At 37.0% G+C, this 12,263-nt stretch overlaps 1 protein-coding gene across 5 annotated transcripts in view; it reads left to right on the forward strand.

Annotated features, from left to right (window-relative positions):
* LOC123672799 overlaps window positions 1-12,263 on the forward strand; it is a 109,873-nt gene that overhangs the window by 69,668 nt on the left and 27,942 nt on the right. For all 5 annotated transcript variants that reach the window (XM_045607089.1, XM_045607093.1, XM_045607092.1 and 2 more), the window contains exons 19-24: window positions 1,535-1,703; window positions 1,760-1,802; window positions 1,857-1,989; window positions 2,786-2,942; window positions 4,681-5,754; window positions 10,633-10,799. In XM_045607089.1, coding sequence (XP_045463045.1) covers window positions 1,535-1,703; window positions 1,760-1,802; window positions 1,857-1,989; window positions 2,786-2,942; window positions 4,681-5,754; window positions 10,633-10,799 — 1,743 coding nt within the window. The remainder of the gene's footprint in view (window positions 1-1,534; window positions 1,704-1,759; window positions 1,803-1,856; window positions 1,990-2,785; window positions 2,943-4,680; window positions 5,755-10,632; window positions 10,800-12,263) is intronic.

Genomic DNA, 12,263 nt, shown 5'->3' on the forward strand with positions numbered 1-12,263 from the left:
TAAGATTCCATATGAAATTGAAAAAGGCCTGAGAGAAATAACAGAAGCCCTCTCAAAGAAAATGCATATGTCATTTTCAGTAAGCAAATTTTGTCCTCAACATGAACTATCTAATTTTACATGAAGAGCGCGGAAATGAAAACATATCAGTGATACGATATTCCACTCAATTCGCGAATTTATACACAAAGAACGCACTTCTTATGTCCCATAGTGAATCAACGATTCATATTAATTCAAAATATATTGAAATAAATACCTAAATATATCAGAAATTCAGAAAACAAACTTCAAGCGCGCCAAACGATGTGAAACACCCGATGACACTAGGAGAGCAAAAGTTGCCAAACCTTGGATTTCAGCAGATAGATACAGAAAAAAATAAATATTCTGCTTATTATAAATTCGACAATTAGGAAGAATATCAGAATGCAAATATTCAAATTTGCATATTTAATTGAGAATCACTCAATTAATATATTTCATTCAATATAATATACTTTCATAACGATATAGCAAAAATTGTGGATTTGAAAATATATCACAATCCGACAACGTAATTTAACCATGTTGGGGTCATGTAAAAATTGCGTTTACTCCCTCTATCTATGTTTATTACTCTATGCTCGATTCCTACATAGAATACGAATATACCGCATATATTTTCCCATCACAGCGTTTCAAAACATTATTACCTCGCAGCAAACATTCACGCTTATAAGGATAAGATCAGATCGATATTCTAAATTGATCAATCAATATTGCTGGATTACCATTCGACACACTGGGCGTGTTTGCCCGATACCAACAGACTGTCTGTCCATGTATTTATTTGCATTTGGTCGGCGAGATTCGACAAATGTCAATACGAGCAATACATTTCGATGGTTCATTAGTCGCTGTCAATTCTCTGTGGAAGTTTCTAGTAGACGTCGAATGGCTGTGTCAATAAAAGGATGAGATATATGCCAGCTTTATGAGAGCCCCAAGCTTAATCGATAAAGGTCAGCAATTGATATTAAATCAGTTACTGGTCGAAAAAGAAAGATTGTAGATCAGTCTTGCACACCATATGTAAAACAATTAATTACGTATTAGATTTGTTGCGCAGTGATTGATAAAGTATAGATTGACTCTTAATCATACTCGATTTAATGTATAATAATATAAGGTTGTATCCTTGGCCAACTTTTATCTAACGAACAATCACCTGGGCAGAAGAGATGGTTAATTTGCTCAGTGACATAGAAGTTTTGACATCAAGAAGAGGAAGAAAAACCTTGCCAAATTCGGCAAAAAATAAATTGAGGCAAAATACTTCTAGAATAAATGCAGAACCAAAGCAGGAAAGAGTGCATTTTCTTCGTTAAATGAATGTTTGAGAGTTGAAAGTTTTTTTCTTGTAGGGCGCATAAATCATAAAACATCAACGGAAATATAAAGCTTTTCCCAATTAGTCATTGGATTATTATAATTTCAATTATTCATTTTGACATTTCCAATCAATGTATTTAGTTTTCATCTATTTTTTCAGCCTGATTATTATCGTGACGCTCCACATTTTCATCGAGTCGACCAAGGCCACGAATATCGCTTAGAAATACCAAATGCCAAGATCGACTTCACCGGGACATATACAGTGTACGCCAAAAACTGCCATGGTGATGCCAAGGCTATCATATCACTCCAAATAAAAGTTAAAGGTAGGATCATCCGTTTGAATAATTAATCATCTTGTAATGCTTCATTTTTATCACAGAAGGAGCAAAAGTAGGCAAAACAATGGATGAGAAGAAGATCAGGTAAGTTTTTCTTTAGTAGTCCTTAGTTCTCTCCAATAATATCCTTTTCTGTAGTGAGTTCCAGACAGTGCCATCTATAAAGAGGGAACTGAAAGATATCAAATGCTGTGATGGAGATTCAGTGACCTTCGAGTGTGAGGTTGAGGGCACCCCCACTCCTGATGTTAAATGGGAAAAAGCAGGGAAAGTAAGTAGATAGTTTACACCATCAAATCACAACGCATTAGTTAATCCACACCAAATATATATGTTTCTTGCCGGCAAAGATGTCTATAAAGCGCTTTCAAAGTGTCAGTAAACTATGAGAATTCCATTCTAAGGTCGATAGTCTGCAAGATAAATTTTACTGCACTCAAGCCTACTCATTACGTTTAATAAATAATTTTATCTTTGCAGTTTGGATTATGAATAATATAGCCTATTAAAATCATCCCAGTGGCTATAGCGCATTTCTCATGAGCTTCCAGTTCTTGTTGCTCATTTAAAAGAGGAATTCTTTTGTTATGAAGCAGTTGCGTAGCTAAAACCTATACACAAGGTGGTTTGAGCATTATTAAATTTTTTGACTGTAAAAAGTGGTAGGGTAAACCTGAGATGATTGAAATTTCTTAGAATAATAGCAATATCGATAAATTTCTCACTATGTATTACTATCACGATTCAACATTTCAACAGGTTCATTATTCTATTAACGACATTGGCTATTACCAGAATAAATAGAAACATGTACCATGTACTTGGTTGTTAAGTGATATGGTTTTGTGTTAAAGATTTTTATCATTACTTTGTTCCACAAGAAAATATTAATGGTAAACGTGCTTCATCACTTTAATTGGATGTCTTAAAATGTTATAAACCTACACTTTTTTCAATGGCTTTCTTGAGTTTGGATTATTTTTTCTCTGTACAACATTTTGTTGGTATACCTCTTGTGGTCTCTGCCACTGGTATCCATAAAAGATAACAATCTATTTCTCTTTCAGCTTATACACCTTGGGGGGGATTTCAATGCGGACTTGGAAGGCACAATAGCACGTTTGTCTATCAAACAGGTTTATCCTGAAGATGAGGGCGAATATTCTTGTGTAGCATTCAATGAACTAGGAAAAGCAACAACCTCCGCATGTCTCATTGTAGATTGTAAGTATCAAACTGGATTTTTTGATGAATTTTTCATTTCCTATATCCAAATCGAAGTCTAGCTACTGTACCTTCATAGGAAGTGCACCATGGCCAGCTCACACATTTCAAAGAGATATTATAAATGATTGCAAGAGATATTGAAAAAGTTATTTGGCAGATATTACATTTCGTAGGAGTCTCTCGACTTCTACCTTAATTCCAGTCTTCAGGTCATCCAGGTTGAATATCACAATAGGCACCTACTCATTTCAAAGCGAAAATATAGACTATATTTTCTTATAACAGCGAATAAAATTCCATCCTCCTGTGTGAACATAATGAAATATCAAAAACACAAGCAAACACAATGAAGGATGCTCCTGGTAAATTTCTCATGGGCACCTCTGAATTATGAGATAAATCTCAATTTCCTGACTCACCTTTATTTAGACTCTTAATGATCTTCCCATGCCACTTCCTCATAAGGTAACCTCATCACATTTGCAAGCCAAGATTGACGTAAAAGAACAAATCAAAACCCCATGAAGCCATAAAAGGATTGATAGATATAGCTTTTACGGTATTGTTAGAATGCAACTGGCTTCAACTCTAATTTTGTTGCTTCTTGATTGTCCATTAATTTATATATCGGACTTGATGCTGAGTCGATACGGTCAGTGTAACGAACATCAATCAAGGAAAAATGCACTTCTACCGCTCAGAACTGGGTATCTCAGAAATAAGCGATTCTGAAAGTTTCAACTGCTTTTTTAGGTGTTGAAAATACAGTCTTTTTTGCTGTCAATTGCTCGTCATGGGTAATCGTAGTATCTCAATGATCAACTGGTTCTGAATAACTATCAATCGAGGACTGTTAAAGCTTTTATCGTTTCCTTATCGCCCCTGTATCATTCTGCGTCTTCGGGAATGTTGTAACATTTTGTTTTTTTTTAATCTCGCTCACCTCAGTTTGGTTCTTTGACGTCACAACAACGGTCAATAGATAAAGCAACATTCTTAATGTCTCGTTGATTGGTGATTATCTTCTAACGTCAATGCAATGATAGATTAAGCATTGACATGAAGTCGCGAGCTTTTGAGCGTAGCATCATGCGTGCGTCTATTTTATCCTTGGAGAAAACACAACTGTATACAGGGAATTTCATTGTAAACTGGGGTTGGGCAAACATAAACATATAGTCGTGTAGACGACACCTGGAGAATAATTTTTGCCCTATGACTTATACCTTGTTTTCGAAGCATAAGAGAGATACAGGGTGTGTAAATGCAGTTCTGAGCAATTTGATATTGAGTGTGGTCAGTTATGTATAACCTTTGAAGTTGGGCTTTTTGGTCTTACCAGAGTTTTTTTGAGCCTTTAATTCAGAAAAGGTGAAAAAATTCAAAATGGCAGAAAACCTGCAACGATCGATATTTTTTCTCGGCTTTTTTTTAATGAACTCAATTTTCTAAGAATTTCTGTGGAAACAATGTTTCATAAATCGAACAGAAATGTCTACATCGAAAAAAAAATTTTACCCGTAATTGTTAAAATGTTTCACGATTATATTTTTTTATACCCAACACGAACACGAAAACAGCATTGAAAAATATGAATATATTCTTATCGAACAGCCACCATATTCTCCTGATTCAGATCCGATCGACTTTTACCTCTTTAATTAAAACTTATAGCCATTGACTTTGATAGGATTCCTAATCTCTAATCATCTATAATAATCATTTTACTTTTCAGTGCCCGAGGAAAAAGAAAACATCCTCAGCCAACAACTGCACAGACCTCCAGGTCACACTCTCGAACCCAGCCCCATAACCTCACCAAGATCAACCCCTAGACGCAGCCCTTCTCCAAGGGTACGCCCAAGAGACGTTCTCATCAACACCGGACCTCACCGAAGGGTCAGAGCAACAGCACCCAAATTCTACACCATACCCCACAATCGCATCGCCGAAGAAGGTGAAACCGTGAAGTTCCAATGCGCCGTTGCCGGTTATCCAGACCCCTACACCAGCTGGGAAAAGAACGGCGTCGTCGTAACACCAAACCACAAGACCAGAATCTCGGAACTGGACGATCTGAGGGTACTGGAGCTGAAGGAGGTCACCAAGGAGGACTCCGGAACGTACAAAATCATCCTGGAGAACGAAGTTGGGAAGATAGAGGCGTCTGCGCGTTTGGACGTGGTTGTTCGTCGGAACTACCACACTTTGACTACGAGAACCAGGGCCAGAAGCTTGTCGCCTAGAGTTTCGTCTTATGGGAGGAGTCTGATAGGTTCCACTGGGCTGTTTGGGAGCCGGACAAGGCTGCAATGTGATATAAGGACAGTACCAACGCCTTATCTCAAGTGGTACCGCGACGGCGTACCTGTGGAAGAGAGCCAGAAGTACCATATGTCTTCCAGTGGTACCAAAGCGTTCTTGGACATAGCTGAAGTATCCCACCAAGATGCAGGAGTGTACCAATGCGTAGCTGCGAATGATACTGAATCCGTTGACATATGGGTGAAACTGGAGGTGATCGATTCTCTCCAACTTCTTGAAGCGCTACCGGAAGTGTTGAAGGTGGCAGAAGGACATCAGTTGAAGTTGAGCTCGAAGGTCAATGTTAGGCAGGACCTGGATGTTGTGTGGATGAAAGACGGCTGTGTTATTCCGGATTGTGATGAATTTAAACAGTTGGTTGGTGATGATGGTAGCGTGGAACTCAGGATTGACAATTGTGGGGCTGTGCATGGTGGTGATTATAGGTGCGAGGTTTACACGCCTTTTGGTGATGTTATGTCGAAGTGCAAGGTTAGGATTGAGGGTGAGTTCAATTTTTTTTTTTCGATTCACTGCTATACTTCTATATGGTTTTCTATAGTTCATGCTTATTGATAAGGATTCAGCTGTCTCTTGAATAATTTCAGAACCATTGCTTATTCACCTTTACATTATTTGTATTTGTAATTGTAATTGTCAAAAATATATATTTTTTTAAATCCTTCAAGAAATTCTGAAATATCAACATCTTCTTTTGCACTCAGTGTAGTTTTCAGCATAAAGTAATTTGACCATGATGTAGATGCCTTCAATTCCATGAACAAATGAGATTTCAAATTAAATTTTTGATAATAATCCATGAAACGTAGGTACACAATGTAATATTTATGAAAAAAAAAGGTTTTATGAATGTACGGAAAAGTGTGAGAAGTATGAAGAGAAATGAGGAGTGTACAGGGGAAGTTCTGACAGTTTCATGAACCATACACTTCATCACCAATACGTCCGCCTCAGGAGCTTAAATTATCTGACAGATATTAGGCCAATTGAAAAGTCCCCGGTCTGATGCACAGATGGCGGTGCTAGTATTAAATCCATATGATCCTTTTGATAGTTAGTACCAAACTTCAAACGATACGTGTCGAAATTTGATAGCAGTCTGACCATTAGTTTTTGAGATATTGCGTTGTGAGTGTAGCTACTTTTGTTATTTGAAAAAAGATAGAAAAAAGGAATTTCGTGTGTTGATAAATTTTGGTTTTTGAAGGGAAAAAATACAGTTGAAGCAAAATCTTGGCTTGACAAAAAGTTTCCAGGGTCTGCACCAGGAAAATCAACCAACAGATTGGTATGCTGAGTTTAAACATGGTGAAATAGGCACCGAAGATGGTGAATGCAGTGGACGCCCAAAAAGGGGTGTCACCGACGAAAAAATCAAAAAAGTTCACAAAATAGTTATGAATGACCGTAAAGTGAAGTTAATCGAGATAGCAGACATTGTGAAGATATCATCTGAAGGATTACATCATATCATTCACGAATATTTGTACATAAGAAAGCTGTGTGGAAAATGGGTGCCGCGCGAGCTCACAGTCGATCAAAAACAACAACGTGTTGATGATTCTGAGGAACGTTTGAAGCTGTTTAAGTGCAATAAACCTGAATTTTGACATCGATATGTGACAATGGATGAATCATGGCTACATCATTTCACTCCGGAGTACAATCGACAGTCAGCTGGCAAGGTTATGGCATCAGTACTCTGGGATGCGCAAGGTATAATATTCATTGATTACCTCCAAAAAGGCCAGTCCATCAACAGTGATTATTATGTAGCATTACTGGATCGTTTCATGGATGAAATCGTTGAAAAACGGCTCCATTTGAAGAAAAAAAGGTGCTGTTTCATCAAGACAATGCGCCGTGTCACAAATAAAAACAATGGCAACATTGCATGAATTGGGCTTCGAATTGCTTCTGCATCCGTCGTATTCGCCAGATCTGGCCCCCAGCGACTTTTTCCTGATCTCAAACCTCAAAAGAATGCTCGTTGGAAAGAAATTTAGCGCCAATGAAGAAGTAATCGCCGAACTGAGGCCTATTTGAAGCGAATGACAAATCGTACTACAAAAATGGTATCGAAAAGTCGGAAGATCGCTATAATCGCTGTATCGCTCTCGAAGGCAACTATGTTGAATAGTAAAATCGAATTTTGCCAAAAAAATGTGTTTTACTATGATAGACCGGAACTTTTCAATTGGCCTGGTAATAGACTTCGAGAAAGGTAGCTGTAATTTTTCAAAAAAGAATCCATCAAACAGACAATAGATCAAGTTGCAAAATCTAGGTTCTGCATATTGCTTCTCCTAATACGCAATCCCTGACAACATTTGACTTCCTCTCAAGAGGCGTTAAATTATTTCCTCTCTCGCACATCCATATCGGCATCGATCAACAATTAGAAGACGAATAATAATCATTTTTCTTCATCGTGTCGACTACATCCTAATCGTCCGATTGAACCGCTGATGACCCCCATACTCAAGCAGGTTGGCAGGAAGTGGTCCAAGAGCGCGTTAGCCAAATAACTATAATTAGCATTCGCATATCGTATATCGGTGTATAATCCGTCCACTTTATCGTCGACGTGATATTTAATTAAATTCAGTTGTTCCCCAATTGAGAAGTCAAGATCTGCGTGGGTTTAATTTATGAAATGTGCATTTTTTTATGCCATAAATCGTGGCTTGGCGCCATGCAACTGGTCAGCTTTGAGAGTGGTCGATTATCTTAAACGATACCTTGTGTCCGACCTGTATGCGTGTTTTAGCAGTGACTTTTTCTCTTATTCAGGGCTAGGGTGTAGAGTGTACAAGGTACTTATTGTTCGCGTTATTGTTGTTTATCGAGTTCCTATCGTATGAGATCACCTGAAATATTGTGGCCAGGTTTTTTTATTACCGGTCTTTCATATTTTTCGCTTTCTTGTTGGTAATAAAGATTTCTGTACAGAAAGTACCAACTTCATCAGTCAGTGTTGAAACCACAGCAAATGTTTATTGTTTTCTATACCCAACAGTCGTTTCAAAAAACAATCCAAGTTTTGCACTAATATTTTCAAAAAAATTGGCTATTCAGAAAATGATATATGAAGGGTGTTTTTTTTAGAGCTATAGAACTTCAAATTGCAATAAAACAACGATGGATTATTCGATTGACATGAATTTTATTTATCCGCAAGATAATCTCGTGGCATTACATTTTAAACATGATTTCTGGCATATGACCGCCACGGCTGGCTCGGATGTAGTCCAATCTGGACGTCCAATTTTCGATTACTTTTTCCAACATTTGTGGCCGTATATCGGCAATAACACGGCGACTGTTGTCTTCCAAATGGTCAAGGGTTTGTGGCTTATCCGCATAGACCAATGACTTTACATAGCCCCACAGGAAGTAGTCTAGCGGTGTTAAATCACAAGATCTTGGAGGCCAATTCACAGGTCCAAAACGTGAAATTAGGCGGTCACCAAACGTGTCTTTCAATAAATCGATTGTGGCACGAGCTGTGTGACATGTTGCGCCGTCTTGTTGGAACCACAGCTCCTGGATATCATGGTTGTTCAATTCAGGAATGAAAAAGTTAGTAATCATGGCTTTATACCGATCACCATTGACTGTAACGTTCTGGCCATCATCGTTTTTGAAGAAGTACAGACCAATGATTCCACCAGCCCATAAAGCGCACCAAACAGTCAGTTTTTCTGGATGTAACGGTGTTTCGACATACACTTGAGGAGTTTTGTTTGTTGACGTAGCCATTCAACCAGAAGTGCGCTTCATCGCTGAACAAAATAAAATGGACGTAGTGCGCGATACGTATTCCGCATAGAACCATTATTTTCGAAATAAAATTGCACTATTTGCAAGCGTTGTTCAGGCGTGAATCTATATATGATGAATTGCCAAACCAAACTGAGAATAAATCACTTGACAGCTATTGAATCGGTCGCCATCTTAAACAGTAATGCCAACTCAAAGTTATATACCTCGAAAAAAAAACACCCTTTAGAAGTCTAATAACTCCTTAAATCACAAATAATTAAAAATCTTCCTGATATTTAGTTTTTATGCTCATTGGGATCGAGATGATTCCAATTAATCAAAGATTATAAAAATTGGTCTAGTCTTTCAAATGTAACTAACCAGTCTTATATACTGGGTGTACCTTTGGGGATAGCGTTTTCGTGGGGATCATTAAAACACTGATGGACGACAGACGAGAACTTTATTGTGGTACAGCGTTCGGAAACATTCTTGAACAATCTACTAACTCAACTGGTCATCACCTCGTAACTTAATCCACTGAACTCTATGAATGGGGAAGTTCTATGCACAAGTACCAAGAGACCATTGTCACATTAATGCAGAGACATTTATATCGAGTATTGTGACGAAAATTTTTAGTAGACACAGACATTATGTCTAATTGCTTTCCGTCGCCACATACCTAATAAGTGCCAAAGTTTTTAGGGGGTGAATCTAAATCGAAAATCAATAGCAATTCTAAATAGAAAACTCATTCTTAGTTCACTGATAAAATAAAACGTAGTTAAAAATGCTTGAATAGGAATGAATAGGATTTATTATTTCTTCATTGCGAGAGAGAAAGAGAGGGATAGAGAAAATAATAAATCAATGTATAAAATTCACAACTTCTGTTTTCCATGCGTGATTTTCATTACGATATTGAATAGTCGATATAAAATCAGCCATTCAAACATTTATTTTTCACATAAAACACTCATTTCCTTCTGTTACGATAAACTCAAGTTTTATTTCATTCCATTAAATTTTTTATGACACTTTTGGTTTTCCATACTTGGTCGGTGCTTGTTGGAATAGAAAAACACAGATTCCAGTTTTTACTGCTTCATTCATAAAATAAGGTCAAACACATATTCAGGATGTTCTAATTCCTCACGTTTTGCGTAGTAGTTTTTCCTATCTTCTTAATAATGTTACTATAGCAGTCAATAGAACTGTAGAATTATAAATACTGAAAGTGATCTTTAAAAAATTGCAAATTTTCCACTATGGTCTATTATTCCCTAGAAGAATATCACAAATCATTAAAAGAGAAGTTAATTAACAAAATGAAAAAATTTGGAAAACACTGATGTAAAATCAGGAGATTTTGAGTGTTTTGAGTCGTTGCAGACTACGGAACTCTACTTAGCTATATAGGTGGTCTACAATTTTGGATGCTGAACATTCCAATTCCAATCTGTTTCCCCTTACATTTTCAAAAATTTATCATTGAAAATAATAAACCAAATGTAAATAGTCAATAATACTAACTTTACTATTTTAATAATTTTAATTTCACTTGCATATTTCAACAAAAGCATCTCATTTACAGATGTGAATGATCAGGTGGAATTTGTCAAGAAGCCTTCTCCTGTGATTGCAATTGAAGGTAAAAAAGCATCCTTCTGTGCAAGGATCAAACAGAAGTCTTACGAGCAAAAATATCGCATAGATTGGGAAGTGGCTGGTAGACCAGTTACAAACTCTTCTAAATTTACAGTAAGTACTTATATTACACAGATCTCTAGGCTTTGAGCCAAATATCTGTTTATGCTTCAAAATATCTGCTTGATGTAACATATCATAATCCATCAGCTTTTCAGATATTTTGATTTTATCCTCAACCTTCATGTTCAAGTAAAATCAGTAATATACAGTAGCAATATTCAGTTCTTTCGATTTGGAATTCCTTGACGAAAAAATCACGCGAATTCGAGTGCAACTTTCCTGTTACATTTGGTACTTAATAAGTATGAAGAATGAAAGTTGATCCAAATGGGAATAAATCTCTATGTACTCGACCTTTAGATGTCTGATATCTTTTAATTAGGAGCCAAGAATCCGCAAATGAATAATATAATTTCACATTCCACAAAATATTATTGTTGGAATGTGATCTCCTTGAGCATTATTTGTTTCCGGAAAAACACATGAAATTCGATTCTCTTTGATACTTTCTGATTCAAAATTCATATTCTGATAGATCAGTCCTTTAATAGCAGCTTGACTAACAGAACACCAATGTTTACTACCCGATATTCATGGTTATGAACACTTGCTGCAGTACTTGATGTCGTCTGTATGTAGATTATTACTACTTATGATCCCATATTGTTCATAGAGCCCACATCAAAAACCTCTAAGTGTAAGTTCATGATCTAAAGCAGTAGGTACAATCGTTATGAAATGACAATGAATAAATGACAAACTCATAAGATGGTACTGTGTGAGTGTACCACTTATAAATGTTCGGGCCTTGAATCTATCCTTTATGGGAAATCGATATCCACCAAATATACATTGCATTGCGATGATTGCCATAAAAGTAGTGCGTTTCTATTGATTTCATGTGGAATCTGTGGCGTATTTTGTGCAGGTGTTGAGCAGTTTCCTCTGCTAGAAGGTTGGCTGATCAGAAAAACATCGATTTGGTTGTACTTAGCCAATGGTGAGCTTTCAGGAAAGAAGGATTCTTCTTCTTCAAATGCAATTCGGTTGAACTGAAGTTTAGAGAAAAAATGAAGAATTATTATGAGAAGGCAGCTTCTTCACCCTCTATATACCTTTTTAGAGTATTCCACCATTGATGCGACTCTTTATTACGGTTAAGCGCTGAAATTTTGGAATTTTTTTCGACCGTGTCATAAGAACTACATCCTCAAAATGTTTGGAAACACACATGGTGTACCTAAAACAAAGCGTCTGCGGGCCCATGTCTACAGGACTTTTTTTCTCAAAATGATCCGCGGAATCTGTAATTTTCGTTAGTACTTCAAATTTAGGTACACCCTTTATACAAACGGAGCCTGAATAGTACGCAAAGAGAGCGCGGTAAACCACGTCCGGTAAGGCAGTATATCGATGCAGATAAAACAGAATCCTATTTCGGACTTGTTTACCGTAGATCAGGGTTTAACTCGGACATCTCGATGTTTCACGGTGCGTCATCCACATCTCGATCAA

This window comes from Harmonia axyridis, chromosome 2, assembly GCF_914767665.1.
Source record: "Harmonia axyridis chromosome 2, icHarAxyr1.1, whole genome shotgun sequence".
NCBI lineage: Eukaryota > Metazoa > Arthropoda > Insecta > Coleoptera > Coccinellidae > Harmonia > Harmonia axyridis.